The following is a 19,188-nucleotide window of genomic DNA, read 5'->3' as shown; positions in this document are numbered from 1 at the left end:
CCCTAGTCCTTATTTTAGTTCTTTACCCAGTTTAGATAACAAAGTCTTTTTGTTATAACAGACGGGCAAAAGTGGTTAAGAAAAATTATATACAAGGGAGACCTGAGAACATTTTCAATCCATGATCACAATCTCCACAAGCCCTTAACATCAGACAGCGATTCTTCCATGTCTTTTATAGTCAGTTCTCACATGTCTCATGAAGTCTATATTAGGCACTTATTTTTTCTCCACTAACTGCCAATCAGCTCATTACCCTTGACTCTCAAGGCATGACCTTAACATCTATTTCATAAAGAAAACGCATCACATCAGAGAAAACTCCCCCATCTTCCTGCCACATACCTGAAATGTATTTATACCAGAATCCACATTTTTAACTTTCCCAATTCCGTTATAAGAGAAGTACCCCAACTCCTATCCAAGGAAAATCTCTCTACTTGTTCTTTGGATCTCATGCCTCTTGACTTCTCAGGACTATTATATTACCCACGATTCAGTTTCTTTCCTATCAAATTAACCAATCAACTTCAATCCTTTCTCACTCTTTCTTCAATAGTTCCAAGACAATATAAACGTATCACTTCCACCTTAAAAAATAAAATACAATGTCTACCTTTCTGCATACTATTTCGTATTTTCTAGGTACCACCCATTTTCCTTTTGTATAGACAGTATTTTCTATACAAATAGTATAAATTCAATTATATTAATTGAATTTTTAATAAATGATAAAGAGGGACAGAGTGCTAAGAGAAAGTACAATTGGGGAGTACTTTCTCTAGTGTTAGAGAAAGTACTCTAACACTAGACCAATAGTGTTAGAGTGGGCTTAGCTCACAAAATGACATTTAAGCTGAGGTTGGGGGGTTGATCTGTTTTTCGCTTTCCGCTAAGTGAATGAAAAAGGCTCTACATAAGGTCACCAATACCCACGTTGCTAAGTACAGTGAACGCTTTATAACCCTCACATTACTTGACTCTCACAGCAGTGCCACATACAGATGATCACGCTCTCCTGTTTGAACCACTCTTTTCCTTTGCCTCCAGGACATTATCTTATACTTGTGTGGGGTTCACTCCAGTGCTTTGAAGTCTCCTTTTTTGGCTCATTCTTCTCTATGCGGTCATTAAATACTAGAATTCCTCAAGACCTAGTCCTGGGCTCTTTCACCATTCATATCCACTCCTGTGGTTTCCCCCCTCCAACACAGAATGTGTTCCTTTTATTAACCCAGCTGCTTACTCCCCATCTCTAAATATCCCAGGTATCTCAACCTCAGCATGTCCTTCCATCGAGCAAATCTTTCTCTATTATTCTTTTTCTTTACAAATGACCCAACTACTCATCAACAATGCAAGCCAGACATCTTTTAGAAAACACAGAAGCTTCTAGATCTTTCTCCTTCAACCATGCACATCCCATTAATCACTGAGTCCTAGCAATCTGGTTTCCCAATATTCCCCAACAAATCGAAGTCTCTATCTAACTATCATTAAATCTAACTGGTGTTCCCATTCTCATTTGCCCTGCCTGTGTTTAATGATCTATTTTTTTATAAACACAAGTCTGATCATGCCACTTCCTTCCTCAAATTCCTCTAATCATAATTCATTGCTTTTAAGATAAAACAACAAATCTGTAACATGATATTCAAGACCCTCACAATCTAGTCATTGCTGTAAACCTGCCATCTGCCACTCACTCCCCATCATGCTCTACATTTGGGTAATTCTGACTTTACCCACTTCCTTCAATGTGCTACTTTCTTTTGCCGAAACTTTTCTTAGAACACCCTGCTGCTATACTTTTGCTGTGTAAACTCCTAACCCCCCAACCTCAGCTTAAATGTCATTTTGTGAGCTAAGCCCACTCTAACACTATTGGTCTAGGTAAGATTCCCCAATTGTACTTTCTCTTAGCATTCTGTCCCTCTTTATCATTTATTAAAAATTCAATTAATATAATGTAATTAGTTGATTAGTCTTTCTGTCCTGCCAATACATAAGCTCCATAAAGGTAAAGGGACAGATACTTTTTCTTTCTAAATATATTTTCATTTCCAATTAAAACAAAGAATATTAATCAGCACACAACTCCCACTTCCTTCCATTAGCTCTTCCTGTATTACATGAGCCAGAAGGTAAAAACCTATATTTCTCAGGTCTCTCATAGTCAGGGTACTGGATGCAAAAATCCAATCTTCGATCAGATGCACTCAGGTAAGAACTAGACAACAGAGGTAAAGAAGAAATCATCTTCCTGCTGTTGTCTTTGCTGGCAAGAAAGATCTTGGAGAAATGAGGGCTGAAAGTTACAATGGATGTACTGTATACTCAAGGTTTCTTCATGAATGTTGAAAGGCATCTGTAGCAGTGGCTATAACTTCTCCAGCATCCATTTATGATAAAAACACTCAGAAACTGTGAATTGAGGGAGTATAGCTCAACATATAAAGGCCATATAGGAGAGACCTACTACTAACATCATAGTCAATGGGCAAAACCTAAAACATTTCCCTTAAGATCAGGAACAAGACAACTGTGTTTGCTTTCACCACTCTTATTTGACATATTGCTGGAAGTTCTAGCCAGTTATTAGACAAGAAAAAAAGACATAAAAGACACCAAATTGGAAAGGAGGAAGTAAAACTGTCATTACTCACAGACAACATGATAGTGTACATAGAAAATCCTATAGTCCCCACCAAAAAACTACTAGACCTAATATGTGAAACTGGCAAAGTAGCAGATACAACAAAGTCAATATTCAGAAATTGATGGGATTCTTATGCACCAACAATAAAGTACCACAAAGAGAAACTAGGAAATAAATCCCATTTGCTATAGCAAGAAAAAAAGTAAAGTACCTAGGAATAAATTTTAACCTAGTAAAAGACTTATACTAGGAAAACTATAGAACACTGAAGAAAGAAACTGTTGAAGAAACAAATAAATGGGAGCTTATACTGTGTTCATGGATTCCAAGAATTAACATCATTAAAATGTGTATACCACCCAAAGGAATCCATAGATTCAACACAATTTCTATTAAAACATCAATGGCATATTTCACTATCAGTAGGAGCAATTTATTGGTTCTTAATTCAACAGTTCCAATGAATCGCTCCTGCTCTTCCCATCTCACCAACATTCAAGCAAGTACCTCATTTCTTTTTATTCAACTTGTATGCAGAGTGGTTTGTTTCTTTTACTGAATCTTGACTGATACAACATATCTTCGTCAATTCACTTTAATCAGGTTGACAACAGAATTTATTTATTGTGATACCTATTGATCTACTACAGTGACTGGTATGTAGCTTACATTCAGTAAATATTTACTGAGTGACCACCACTAAAAACAGTTTGAGGCCCATGTGTATACAATCAATTCACAAAGACTAGCCTAGTTTGCAAAATGTCAACCAATTTCCATGTCATTTTGTTCATCTCAATTGTTCAGTTTAACTTGGGAGAAAGAAAAATACCATATCCTTGGTTCCATGTTATATCATTCTTTCAAAGGTTGTCTTGATTCTCACATGGGCTACTCTGGTATTACTACAAGCCAATTTAGAAACAAGTTGGATTCCAGAGAGAGTCCTCTAATTAGCGAAAGAGAGATCTCATCTAAAATTGCATTCCTTATGTCCATGTTTTTTTACTACTACAATATTTTATAATAATAGAAGATACTACATGCTGAAAATACTACATGCTAACACAGGCAAATAAATAAATGCTGAAATACAATAAAAATAATCACCTTGTGAAATGTGATTTTGAGCTTTAAACTTTAGCAATATAAATCTCTGCATCACTAATGTTTAATGACCTTACTTATTGAATCAATATAACTTTAAAGTGATTCTCCTAATAAAGTATTTTCAAATGCGAGAGCAACAATATTCCAATTAATATACTTTTCCAAGACAGTATGGTTCCTTAACAAGATATATAAATTCATTGTAAAAAAATTTATTCTATACCTCTAAAATATATGTTAAAACACAGAAACAAAAATAACTGCAATCAAAATATACTTAAACATAATAGCAAAAGAAGAAACAATAACATTCTAATGATACTTCCTATGCTATTGCTCCTTGACATGGCTATTGGTAATTATTTTGGGAAATCATATTTAAAGCACAAGCAATGAAATAAAAAATAAACAAGTAGGACTACATCAAACTGAAAAGTTACTGCAAAACACCAAAAACCACCGACAAAGTGAAATGACAAGCTACAGAATGGGGAAAAATATTGGCAAAATATTTGATAAGCCGTTAATATCCAAAATACATAAAAAACTCATGCAACTCAAAAGCAAATAAATAAATAAAACAAATAACAAAAAAACCCTCAGTAATCCAATTTTTTTTAAAAGAGCAAAGAACCTGAATAGACACTTTTCCAAAGAAGATATAAGAATGGCCAACAGGCATAGGTAAAGACACTCAACATCACTAGTCATTAGGAAAATGCAAATTAGAAGCATAGTGAGTATCACCTCATGCTGATTAGAATGGCCATCATCAAAAAGACAACAAATGCTGGTGTGGATGTACAGAAAAGGGAACTGATGTGTACTATTGGTAGGGTTGTAAATTGCTACAGCCACTGTGGAAAATAATATGGAGGGCCATAAAAATTAAATATAGAACCACCATATGGCCCCCAAATTTCACTTCTGAAAGTATATCCAAAGGAAAAACATTAATAGAAAGATACCTTCCTTCACCCCTATGTTCACAGTAGTATTTTTTACAATGGCCAAGACATGAAAACAACCTAAGTGGATAAAGATGTAGAATATTATTTAGCCATAAAATTTTCCTATTTGTGACAACATGAATGGACCTTGAAGGAATTATGTTAAGTAAAATAAGTCAAGCAGAAAAAGATAAAACTTACATGATCACAGTTAAAACTTTCACACATGTGGAATCACTTCACAGTACACTTGACCATTGAACAACATGAGTTTGAACTTCATAGGTCCACTTATATGTGGATCTTTATAAATAATATACACCTGGCCCTTCATATCCCCAGGTTTTGTATATGTAGATTCAACCTACTACAGACTGAAAACAGTATTTTTGATCTGCGGTTGGGAGCCCACAGATGCAGAGGGCCAGCTGTATGCATTGTTCTGTGCCATTTTATAGAAGGGGCTTGAGCATCCCTGGATTTGGGTACTGCAGGGGTCCTGTAACCAATCCTCCACGGATACCAGGGGACAAATGTGGTGATGTTTGGGGGGAATCAAGTTATATGTGAATTTCTGAATGCATGAGGCGTGTGTGTGTGGGGGGGTTACCTCTCCTAATCCATGTACTGTTAAAAGGTGAACTGTATATACAAATCGAATCATTATGCTGTACACTTTAAATTTATACGGTGAGGTAGTTCAATTATTCTCAATTAAATTGAGGTCAAAAAGAGTATCACCAAGTGAGCCCTATGTTAGATGTCTTGAAATGAACACCTCAGCTATGGGAATTTCTCCTTTTTGGAGGAAAACCAATCCTGCATTTCAGTATGTAAATTCTGGTCATAAAATTTGGCTCTTCCAATGAACTTCAATAGCTCCCTGCTGCATAGAGTCCAAACTTTTAGTATGTAATTTAAGGTCCTCTACATCCTGACCAAAATCTACATGTCCCTGACATTCTAGTGAAAATAGAATACCCTCATTTTCCAAATATGTCCAGTGGTTTCCGTTGCCCAGGTTCTCTTTCTCCTTTCCTTGGAATACTCAAGACACCAATTGCTGTATATTGAAATATAAAAGCACTGACTTGAATCACTTTTCTTTTTTGTTTCTATTGGACTTTTTGTTCTCCCGTGTCATTTCATTTTGGTTTACTTAGCTGTGTATTTCTAAATCCTCTGTGAGGCTGTGTGTGTCTTAAAAGCTAACAGACTCTGCCTTGTTTGGCTGCTTATTGTCAGTGGCACGGGACATTTGATCATTTGCATTAAAAATGATGTAGAATTGGGTATCGTACATACTCTATAGTCCTTGTTCTTAATAGCTATATAATATTTAACTGAAAGCCTATCCATAGTTTGCTTTAAAGTTGCCCAACTGTTGGATATTTATGCTGTCTCCATATTTTTTTCATAATAAATAATATGTTGGAACAGAGCTCTTGGTACATACTAACTTTTCTTTTAATATTTTCTTGAAAAGATTACCAGGTTTAGGATTTCAAAGTTAAAGAATGTGGGAAAAAAGTTTGGCTCTTAAAATATATACCAAAATGTTTTTTAAAAGGACTGAACTGATCATTGCCACAGGATATCCAAGCCTGTACCAAATCCTCAAATCATCTTCAAAATTGGACACCATCATTTTAGTTTTTGATGATTTATTGGGTTGAGGAGTACATATACTCCATTATTTATACAATTTTATGTACTAATTATTTTCTTCAACAGTTTGTTTACCTGAATTGATTCCTCTTTTTGCTCATTTACTTACTAGAATTTCATGTTTTGGTTATTAAATAAGAACACATCTAAAGATGTGCATATTAACTACCCTGTTGTATCTGTTACTGGTATTTCCCCCAACCTATTTATTGCCTTTGGCAATTCAATATATTATATTTTGTTGTCCTAAAGTTTTAACTTTAACATGATCACAGCAAATGTTATTTAAAGCTGTCTTTTCCTTCCCTTCAAAGCTCATATGTAACTACTTACAGTGTCTATTGTATGTCAGGAAAGACCTATGTTACCTCCTTTATTATAAAAATCTTAAGATATAGGGAACACTGTCACTTTGTATATGTAATATACAAGTAGTAATTTACTTTCTCAAGTAAATTATAACTTGAGAAAGTCAAAAGTCTATGTTAGAGCATATGAATGAGGATTAATTTCCAGGTGTGCCTGGACCCACAGCCTTCATTCTGGGAGGCAACTTCCCTTTGAAAACAGTAAAGTCATGCTTCCAAAAAGCCAATTAAAAACACAGCTCCATTTTTTAAAATTTTGTTTAAAACAATACTGCACTTTTGACATTATTTCTGTGTAATTACCAAAGACAGTAAAATTGCTACATTACCCTCTAAACGGAAAGGAGGTTGATATGGTGAAGGAAAAACAGCCTCTGAGAAGATGACATTTTGCACATACTTAAAGTAAAAAATAAGAGAAGGGGGGCTATCGGACACCTGCTAGTTTTTATTTAACAGGTATCTTCTATTGCAGGAAGAAATTCTAATTTTATTTGGCCTATACTGATACTGTTAAGCTGCTAAGGCAGAAATAAAGAAAGCTAGCAACATGATCAGAAAACTTGTATCAAAGGCAGATTCCATTATTAGGTAAAGTGAAAGCTCATCTGTGAAAACAAGGAGATGGCTGATAGATGTAGGTAATACCAAGTCTTACAATGATACTTTAAGATAGCTTTGAGGATACATATTATTATTGGATTTTCCCCGGTTTTCTGATTAATAGATACTTCCATTAACTACATTCATGACGCTTATTGTATAACTGATCATTTCTAGCTAAAAGAAAAATAACTGACATTACTAATATATGTACAAAAACTTGTAAATCAGGAAAGTATGCTGGTGGGTGGGAAGATAGAAACACTCATATTCACATTACAATATTTAAAATCTCTTAACAAATTTGTACCTAAGGGTAAAAATTTATTTGACTACATCTTGAGTGAAACAGAATTTGAAGAGTGTAATTGAAATATTCATTCAACTTGATATAGTTACTTCTGTGTAAATGTAAGCTGCTACTTTCCCCTGAAGTACGGTCTTTTTTCCTCTTATTTATTTATTTATTTATTTATTTATCAAGTACAGTTTTCTGTCTTTTACTCTCATCCGAGCCCACTCCCCTGTGTTCCCCACCTCCCTCCCATTTCCACCCCCTACCTTAATTATTGTCCATGTGTCCTTTATACTAGTTCCTCTAAATCCCTCCCCCTTTTCCCCTGAAATTCCATCCCCTTTCCCCTCTGGTCACTGTCCCTCTGTTCTCTATTTCAGTGTCTTTGTTTTTATTTTGCTTGCTTGTTTGTTTTGTTGTTTAGCCTCCCGTTAAAGGTGAGATCATATGGTATTTGTCTTTCAACACCTGGCTTATTTCACTCAGCATAATGCTTTCCAGTTCCATCCATGCTGTTGCAAAGGGTAGGAGCTCCTTCTTTGTTTCTGCTGCATAGAATTCCACTGTGTATATGTACCATAGTTTTTTGATCCATTCATTTACCGACGGGCACCTAGGTTGCTTCCAACTCTTGGCTATTGCAAATTGTGCTGCTATGAACACTGGAGTGCATAGGTTCTTTGGGATTGGTGTTTTAGGGTTCTTAGGATATAATCCCAGGAGTGGAATTGCTGGGTCAAAAGGCAGGTCCATTTTTAGTTTTCTGAGAAAATTCCATACTATTTTCCATGATGGTTGTACCAGTCTGCAATCCCACCAACAGTGAACTAGGGTCCACTTTTCCCCACAACCTCTCCAACATTTGTTGTTTGTTGCATTGTTTATGATAGCCATTCTGAAGTATGTTCTATTTCACAGAAAACTGTGGTTTCTCGAGAGTATCTTTGCTGGGGAGAGTAGAAAGTAATAATATGCAGGGTAAATTAGGCAAATTTATCCATATTGCTTGTTATCCTTTCACCATTTTAAAATGTAGTTATTAACATACATATTCTAAAAGTGGATTTCTATAATATATGTAAAGTTTTATAACTGTTCAGCCAGTTTCCAAAACAATTCCATATATCACTCCATTTGTTTATCACAGTAAACTACTGGAACGGATGTTATTTATCCCACTGCTATTCCATTTGATAGAAGAGAAAGCTTCCAAAATGTTTAGGTGTTTAAGCCACAGGGCTCCTAGTGGTAAAGTAGAGACGAGAGCTTTCCGTTAATGTGCCCTCTTGCTGAGGGCCTCATCTGAAATTCCTAGCTGCTCCATCTCTACAGGTTAAGCTACTTTTAGATACTTCATTTTTTCTTTACCTATTTTCTTCTTTCAGTGGACAATTTAAAAATACGGCAGGTTTTTCACCTGGGGGTGACTGTTAGTAAAGATGGAAATATCATGAGGAGTCTTGAAGTATAATTTTTACTTACTAGAAAGAGAAGACTCATTTCAGCTGTGGATAAAGCACAGAAACAGCCTTTTCATGCACATCACATATAATGTGCAGAGAAACAGATGGGGGGGGCATTCCCAGTTCCTTAATGCAGTTTTATTTATTATTTATACAAATAAAGTTATAGTGTGTTAAAACTATGAAGAAATGCCTTAAAAAAACCTTATGTGGTAAGTCAGGATTTAAGATGGTTCCATTAAATAAGTGGGGGTAAAGTATCACAGGGACACGGTAGGGATTCCATTATATTTTCATTAACAGGACCCACGAGGCTAAATTTCTATGTATGACCATAGCAAAATTACCTCCTAATTTCATTTTAATGTTTTGAGTACTTAATTTCCCATTTTTCAAAAACGTGGGAAGAAATATCCCCTACCATCATGGTAATGGCGTCTGTAGAATTGCTAGAATGTTAATACCATTCAAGTTCAAAAAGCGCTTCAAAGAACAGGAAGACATATACAACTAGAACTAGAACTATAATATAAAATTCTGAAGATATGAGAAAACATTCAGGTAGACTACCTTTCTTTAGTTATAAAATAATATCCACTGTGGAGGAGCCCACCTTTTTGAATATCTCTTTAGGAGAAATGGGGAATGTGGCTATGCTTAAAATATACTTTTCCCTTTTACTAAAAAAAAAAAAAAAGACTCAAAGCCCTCAAGCCTTTAAAAAATCCCAGACTAAATTTTTTTACTTGCTTTTGATGGAAGAGCGTTTAGGGGGATAAATGGTGACAGACGGAGGCTGGACTTGGGAACAGACAGTACAGTGTACAGACAATGGTTTGTGGAGTTGTGCACCTGAAATCTGTGTAATTTTGTTAACGTGTCATCACAGTAAATTCAATAAAAGGAAGAAGAAAAAAAAAAGACAGGCAGTTAAAAGGGTAGAATTTGGAGTGAGACCCGCCCAAATCGGGGCTGCACTAACTCACTACATGGGAGTGACAGGGAAATCACTCTCTCACCCAGTTCCAGTTTCTTTATCTGGAAAATAGGAATAAGAATCTTCAAAGAGGCAATAGTGGTGCTCATCACAACAAAATTAAAGTGAGAACATCTCTTACAATGTTTGTCTCATAAGTACAAAGACAAAAAGAAAAAGTAATTTGGGGGTACCCACTATCAGCCAAATAATGTATAAAAGGCTAGGCATATAATGGTGAACAGAACAATGCTCCTGTATTTATTAGTAAATGTTGTGGAATTCATTCTTGTTAAATAATCCAATAACAGTTAAATTGGATAAAAATGAAGTACAATAAAAATACCAGAAGTTATAATAAAAATAACTACAGATTTTCAAATCTACCCAACTATATTAAAACTTTCTATTCTGCATGTGTTTTGGCATAGTGATCTGTGAATCTGTGTTTGATGATGCTGTCCCAATTACTTGAAAAAGTCTCTGTATAAACTATTTCTATATGCTTTGGAATATTTTATGTTATATCTGAATTACTTACATATATGCTATATCAAGGGATAACAGTACAAACCTACATCACAGGCGGCTGTGAGAACTGAGTTATATAAAGTAATAGAAACAATCATTGGCCCTAATGAACACCTGATAAGTACTAAACATTGTTATAATAATTAAGTAAGAAACCTGCTTTATTTAGAAGAGCAATAGCTCTCAGAATATTGAGCTATGAAATAACCAGATGTCCACAAGGTGGCTCTCTAGGCTTGGCTTTGAAACACAATAGACTTGCTTTGTACTTCCAAAGAAATGAAATAAGACTTAATGAATGCCAAACTGACTTTTCAAAGACTCTCAGAAATTCATAGTTAATAAATAGCTGAAAGATACAAAGCTGGTTAATAAATATTATAGAATAGAAATTTCATAATATGAAAAAAATGAATATATTTTGTAGTTCTAAATTGAAAGAGAATCTGACATTCACCCCTGGCATCAGATTATCATACTCAGAATTTAAAATATCATTAAAAGTGGTAAGATTTATAGTGCAATTATAACAATTAAATACATTTTATTGACTGATTAATATGAAAGTTCAAAGAACAATGTCTGGCATCTCAGTAAACAACAGTGAAATCTTACTGCATATAAATACTATATTGTGAAGTTAGTATCATTTTATGTTCAGAGTTTTTTATCTGAAAATTTATTTTCATAGCTATAAATCACAGCAGATTTTTTCTGCGTAGGGCCCGTGCATTTTAGGCTTGTGGGCCAACCACACAGTCTCATACCAAGTATTCAGTTCCTCCCTTGTTGTGCCAAAGAGCAGCCACAGACGAAAAGGGTCTGGCAGTTTTCTACAGAACTTTAATTGCAGAGATAGGTGCTGCCTTTGGCTCTCGGACTGTAATTGGACACTGTTGATCTAAAATATGATTTGATAGAATTAAATAAAGCCTATAAATCTCAGGGTACCCAAATTACCTATGGAAGTACTTCTTAAACTGTAATGTGCATAAAATCATCTGGGGATCAAGTTCAAATGCAGATTCTAATCTGGTAAAATTGGAGTGAGGCCTGAGTTTCTGCATTTCTAATGAGGACCTTTGCTTTTCAGGGCCTTTGAGCACATACTGAATGGCACTGCAGTGGGTCTTAAACTTGCTGGCCTCAAACACTTGCATTCTTAAAAAAGCTTTCATGTAGGTATGTCTGTCCATACTGACCCATGGAAATTAAAGGTGGAAAACTTTTTAAAAATTGTCAAGTAATTCTTTAAAGGAACAATGATAAACATATAGATGTTAACATGCTTTACAAAGCTAAACTGTCCTTTATGTTTTAACTATACTTTAACGAGCAGGACTAAATACTACAATTATAACCATTTAGAAAGAAGTTATGATCGAATACATGCACTGAGATCCTTTGAAAGATCATTAAGTCAAGAAAAAAATCAAGATTATAACATAATAAATCTGTAAAATTTGTTTCTTAGAAATTGAACACCATGGATCTTTCATGCATAAAATATCTGGTATATCTGGCACATTATGTGCTTTGTTCTTGTATCTTGCTGTTATTTGTCCCCTACCTGTTTTTCTGCATGTCCATAGTCAGGTCCTTGTGTAGGTAAAAAGCAGGAAATCTGGCCATTATTTTTTGCTCTTTCTATTAGAGACATAGCTGTTCTTACAGTGGCATTTCGAGCATGTACAAACACCATCACCTAAAATAAAGGAAAGCAATTTATTTAATATTCAAATTCATTAAAAGGTGGTTTAATACTAGTCTGCAAATCACTGAATACAAACAACTAGTAATTTTTCAAAATAAAACCCTGCTTCACTAACTTTCCAATATCTCCTTATATTAGAACAAAATATGTATAGGGTAAAGGTAAGTTAACTAAAATTCAGTAACATGTATTTATTTATTAGCCTATAAACTGGCAGACATTAGACATGAAGTTAGTGGGTCATATAAAATGTGGAGTTTAATTCATGCATATTGTCTTCTGAAGACATGATGCATTTGCACCATCATCTGTTATGGGGACAGAATGTACAAAATATGAGAGCTTTCCTTCTCTACAGTCAAGGAAATTCCCAGTATCATAAACATGTTTTAAAAAATTGAAAACAGTAAAGAACCCTCTTTCCTGGACAAACTCATGTCTAAGACAAACCATTTAAAATATAGTTTAGGGGACTACTGGAAGTGGAAATGTTTCTAAAGGTATTCGGAATTTTTTATGGTGGCAGAACTTCCTGTGGAATTGCTGACAGAGTGACTATGGACATCTGAACGAGGGGAAGTCACATATCTCTCTGTCAAAGAGAGGTGGGTAACAGTACTTTCAGGGACAGTTACCAGGCAGAGTGTTAAAGGCGACTGAAGAGAATAAATAAGGGTGCAATTAGCATCCTGTATTTGCTGCCTGTTAGGATCTGCCTTCTCTCTTCTTGCTGTTTCTTCTTTGTTCCTTCAATTCTCCCGCGTTCAGCTCAATCCCAGCCTTCCCAAAGAGCCATTACTATGGTGAAAAATAATTTTATTCTTTCATATGGGTGAGTGATCTTTTTCAATTTTTATGGTGTAAATAAGCACATTTTTAGATAGCTGATATTTATACCAAACTGAAACATACAATCTAAGGAGAGTCAGTATGGGAGCTTTGCATGATTTAGAGACCAGTTGGAGCCACAGCTTCCAACGCAACTGGCACCTTTAAATCTCTCTGGAGCCACCATGGCGTTCCCGTTATGGCTCAGAGTCGTGAAGTTCCTGATTGTTGCTTCTTCTTCCCAGTATTTCCCCATATTCTGTTAATTATGTTTTCTTGGAAGGTGGAACTTTAGTGTTACTTGCAGCCTGCATATTTAGGAGGGTATGTAACTAATTGTTACAGTAAAAGAGAAGATCATTTGGAGAACTAACACAAAGTTAAGAGCTGAAGGAGATTTGGAATTTGACCAGGAATGAGATACAGTGACACATATATGGAGCACATGTTACATAATTAACACATAGTAACCTTACAAGGTCTGTATGAAAAACTCCAACCATGCTTAATATCACAAGAATGGTTTCGATGACATGGATGGAACCTGGTAGCCAAGGAGAGTGGACTAGAATAGGTATGCATGAACAATAACAACCTCACTATACCAGTCAGTGGGGGTCGACAGATGCTATTGAACGAGCATGGGTACTGTGTGGCCATTGCATTCAAAACGACTGAGTGAGGAGAGCAGCGAATCTGCACCACATTTTTGGATTCAGCTTGAACATTCCTCTGGGAAAACTATTCAGATGATTCAGAAGGCTGCAGCTAAGGGCAGCAGGTGAGAACTGTGTGAGGTCCCAAGGTGCCCACTTTGAAGGGGACTGAAGTGTCTTTGTTCTATGTACAATGTTTCTTGTATCTTATTCAATAAATTTCTTCATTTTCCATGATATATGTCTGAACACTTTCTGGACAGATCTTGTATGTTTATAAACTTGTCAAAGAGTATGTTTCACATACGGAATATTAATATTCACAGAAGGGTAAAATCTCAAATAACAGTCATTCATGAAATTGAACTGCTTAACTAATATTCTCTTAGGGTATATTCAAAGCGATGGAGAGCAGATAATCTGGAGAGTAACAGAAGCTCTTCAAAGAAGAACTCCCAGTGTTCGTAAAACACGAAATAGCACGGCAAGTTATCTAGAGAAATTTCACATGTCACTCACAGTCTTTAAGGATGCGAAGCTTGAGATTTCACACTTTGTCAGAGCTCTAACTTATTTGCTGATACTAATGTGTTTTGAAAAACATGATAAGACTATTTCTAAAGAGTAGACTCATAACATTTATTTCAAAAACTTTTACAGATGCTAGAAAATTCTTCTGTTTTCCTCATTTTCAACTAAAAAAAGTTGATTTGATAGACTAGCTTTCTGGGGAAACATCTTTACTTCATAAGATGTTAAGAGACTGCCATTTAATATCACTGTGATATTTTCAAAATTACTGACAAAAGCTGTTAAATACTAAGTGAGATAGAAAATTCTGTTAACCATAATGCCATGATGAAGTTTCACTAGTTCAGAATCTGTCAAATTCCATCATTCTGTCTATTGCAAAAGGTAAAGCTATTTCAACTGTGAATTCCTTTTTTAAAGTGTAAGGGTGATTTTTTTCTTATACAAAAATAAATTTTATCACACACAGACTCATTAACCTTCAACATTAAATGTTTAAAAATCATAATTAAAATAAAGTCATTATTTTAATTATGATTTATTTCCATCATAATTAAAATAAAATAATAAAAACATTATTAATTTATTATTTTTCATTCATTCATATATTTCAGAGCATGTGGTCACCACCAAGCCTTGAGTAAACTACTGAGAAAAAGAGAGGCAAGGGCCCTGCTCATGGGCTCATGGAGATGAGAATCTAGTATGAGGGATTACATTTTTCAAAAAAAATATTTTTTCTACTTAATAAATATTTACTGCCAATGTATCTATAAAATACTCTTAAAAGGAAACAGATGAAAATAGACAAGACATGGCCCTGTCTATAAGAGACACGTAAAATTTAAGGAGAAAACTGTAGACATAATGAAGGCAGCTGACCAAAAAGATGTATGGAGTGTGGCTAACACAGGAATGTTAAACATAGAGATCCTGGGTTTCCTTAATTCTGCCACTCAAATACATATTTTTTTAAATACATTTACAAATATTTTATTTATTTATTTATTTATTTATAGAGAGAGGGGAAGAAAGGGAGACAGAAGGAAACATCAGTGTGTGGTTGCCTCTCGTGCTCCCCCTACTAAGGACCTGGCCTGCAACCCAGGCCTGTGCCCTGACTGGGAATCGAACCTCGATCCTCTGGTTCACAGGCCCGCGCTCAATCCACTGAGCCACACCAGCCAGGGCTCATTCCAAGGTATTTACACAGTACCTACTGCGTGCTACGCAATGTACTGAGCACCAGCTACACAATAATAAATATGTCCCAAGGTTCCAAACTGGAACATTACTGTTGTGGTGAGAAAGAATTACTAGCAGTCAGCCTGACCTGATTACAGAAGCAGGGTACAGTCTGGACGGAGAGGCTAGAGCATTATTTGAAGTATTTACCTTTGGTAACTTTAGTGCATTAGCTTGAAGAGGTGCATGCTCTTTCAAAATTTCTATTACTGAGGCCCAAGGACCACTGCACCACAATTACTGCTGGTATCTGTTAAAACAGATTTCTGGGTCTTCCCTGAAACCAATTAAGAAAGAATATCCAAGGGTGGGGTGTAGATATTAACTCCTACTGAGACGACTATTGAGTGAAACTAATAATTACCACCAACTTAATTTACTTCTCCTACATTAAAAGTTTAAAAGAAAAAATAAGTAATACTACCACTACAAAGATTATTTAAAATTTTTCCTAATAATCTATCTTAATTTACTTATACATATGATATCAAGAAATACTAAGGTATTTTATATAAATAGCATAGCCCCAAGATCATTTCCCAGATGGGCTAGGTTTTTATAATGCAACTAAATTTTTATTCCCCATTATTCAAATGCCACATTATGTAAATCCTGTTGAAATAACAGATATAAAGAACATAAGGGAAAATAAAATATGACCCTAAATCTTCATTAATTACTTCAGTTTGACTTGTCAACTTATCATTTTGCAAATTATTTCCTACTGCAGCCAAGAGAAATATTAGTTACAACTTAAAATAGCAATTTCTTTTTATTAAAAAATCCATCATGTCCTGTTTAGTAAAATAAACTGTTTTTCTTATTAGAAATTTTCTGTAGAGGCTCCAACAGAAGCCATTATAAGATTTTGGGTCTCTATAAACATACTGAATTTTATGGTTTGTTAATTTGGTTAATTAATTTAAATAGATTCATGAAAACTATAACAGAAAGGGCAGCGTTGTTTCATTTGGCAAAAAAACTCCAAATAAATCTTAAAAACATTTCTGGTAATGGAACAGCAGTTAAATGGACATTTATCATTAAAATATGGTTAGAACAGGAGATATGAGTTAATACATGGGTAAATTTTAATTGTTTTATATAATTGTTTATATTTTTACTTGAAGTTCATCAGGTTAATGCATTTAAAAATATTTTATATACTTATTTTTAGTTTAAAAAGCCGTTCAGTTTAGATACACATAATAAAATCACTTCTGGACTAGGAAAGGAAGTACGTGAATTTGAACTCTGGTCCCGTCATTTGACTTGCCAAGAAAAGTGTTGTTCACACGAGATGCTGACTAAAAGTAATGCATGAGTAAAAGCTCAAATGATCATTTAAAAAACTGGAATGCTTAAGTAACTGATATTGTTTTGGTGCATTCAAAGGAAAGAAGAATGTATTATTTGACAAAGACCAAAAATTCTACTTTGAAATATTATTAAATAGATTATAACTCAGAACAAATTATTTAATTGCTCTGATTGTACTTCATCCAGTCCACAGGTAATGACTAGTGTCACAGGATCATCGTCAGGATCGAAGGATATGTGAGTGAAAACATTACATTTAGTAAAGCAAGGCTCTCAGACTTTTGGAGTGGTTCAAAATCATCAAGCAGGCTTATGTAAAACAAAAATGCCACTTCTTCCCTCTACCTCCTTTTCAGCAGGTCTCAGACAAGCTAAGAATCTGCATTTCTCCCAGGTTCTAAGGAGATGCTGATACTCTTTGCATAGGAACTCGGAGAACCTCTGTCAGAGCTGGTAAGTATTAGCACCATCATAAGGGAAATAAACACTAATAAGTTTAATTGGGTCTAAAAGACTAAATGGTTAGATCAGTAAATGACTGTTTTAAAATGACACCTATGTAAGTACTTATTCCTCATTTATGGAAATATGTTTTGGAATCAAAAAGTTAATAGTACTATTTAAGCCTGAGATTACTGGAAGACAGGAAGGAGGAGGCCAAATATTAAAGCTGAAATCTTGACTCAAAGCCTTTCTGAGAAATTCCCACTAAGAAAGAAGCCTAAGAAGGGAATATCTTCCCTTCTTAGGGAAGATACAACAATCTGAAAAGATACAACAATATGACAGACATGAGTAATTATGTTCGAAAGTATATGATACTGGCTCTTGCAAGTGTTAATCAATGAGGCTTGGGGGTGAGGAGACCAGGGGGTTGCCCAGCAATCTGGTTTAACAAGTCTCATAGGTGATTCTGGTGCTTTCGGAACTTTGAGAACCTTTCAGAACCTTTGAGATTCCTTGTTACTGGAAAACAAAAACAAAACTTCTCTGTGCTTTTATCACTCCTTCATCCATTTTTACTCTTGTATTGAATTGACTGAGGTGACACTGGTTAATAAAATGATATGTTTCAGGTATACAGTTCTATAATGCACCATCTGTATTTTGTGTTGTGTGTTTATCACCCCAAGTCAAGTCTCCTGCCATCACCATTTACCCCCATTTTACCGTCTTCTACCATCCTGACCCGTCTTTCCCTCTGGTAATCACCATTCTGTTGTCTCTTAGAGAGTTTTTTCTTTTTTGCTCACTTTCTGCTACCTAATTCCCTCACTTTTTCCACCCATTCTCTGTGCTTTTAGAATGGCCTTGATAAGTAGTATCTTTGGGAGAATTAAGAAAACAGTCAAATTACTTTTTGTATTTTATAGCTTGAATTTGGTTTGTCACTACAGATGTATGTACCATATCTTATGTACCACAAGAGCATGCATGCAAAAATGATTTTTATTGCTGAGGTCATATTTCTACATCTGTGTTACAGGTAAATGCAATATTAAAAGGTTTCATTCCGTATGTTATGAATCCAAGAGTCATCTGTGGTGCAAACTACAAGTTACACAGGATCCTTAGTTTAGGCCTGCCAACGCTGGCGTGCTGAAAACGCAGGTCATCTGAAGACCTTTTCACATCAGTACACATTCTCCTCTAACACTTGCTTAGTATTCCATTACTTAGAAATAACATAATTTATTTAATTAGTCCTTGTTTGATGGGCATTTATGTTGCCTCCAATCTTTTCTTATTTAAAGCAATCCTGTGGTAAATAATTCTGTACACAATTAATTTCATGTGTTTGCAAATATATTTGTGAGATAGTTTCGTAGAAGTGGATTGTTCCGTCAAAGAATATGTGACTATTCATTAAACTTATTCTGCATATTGTCTGTTTACTATTAGGTATTTTTTCTTATTGATTTATAGGTACTCTTTGTATAAGAAAGATAATGTGCTTTGCCCTTTCCTATATTGCAAATATTTTGTCCTAGTATGCCTTACCTTTTGATCTTGTTTATGGTATCTTATTAAGTATGGAAACAGTTAATTTTTCTAAAAAATCTGTCAGCACTTTCCTCTGGTTTATGGGAAATTCATAGATAAGAAAGTGAAAACAGTCATAAACATTAAAAAGATGCTGCACTTCACTAATCCTGTGTGGCTCTAAAAATTCAATGGTAGGTACAAATAGTTAAATTTTGCTTGCACATACACACAAAGATTTGAAAAGATATCCATGATGTAGCGCTATGTGAAAAAATGTCAAGTTGA

General features: G+C 34.8%; 1 protein-coding gene across 1 annotated transcript in view; it reads right to left on the bottom strand.

The window, feature by feature from the left end:
• Positions 1–19,188, bottom strand: part of ASCC3 (activating signal cointegrator 1 complex subunit 3) — a 320,030-nt gene that overhangs the window by 154,418 nt on the left and 146,424 nt on the right. Inside the window, exon 14 of the mRNA XM_037059706.1 lies at positions 12,194–12,328. Within this exon, the coding sequence (XP_036915601.1) occupies positions 12,194–12,328 (135 nt within the window). The remainder of the gene's footprint in view (positions 1–12,193; positions 12,329–19,188) is intronic.

The sequence above is a fragment of the Sturnira hondurensis genome, unplaced genomic scaffold (assembly GCF_014824575.4).
Source record: "Sturnira hondurensis isolate 20B ecotype Veracruz unplaced genomic scaffold, ASM1482457v3 Scaffold0011291, whole genome shotgun sequence".
Lineage (NCBI taxonomy): Eukaryota > Metazoa > Chordata > Mammalia > Chiroptera > Phyllostomidae > Sturnira > Sturnira hondurensis.
Note: the sequence above shows the minus strand (reverse complement) of the source record. Positions and strands in the feature narration are given on the sequence as shown.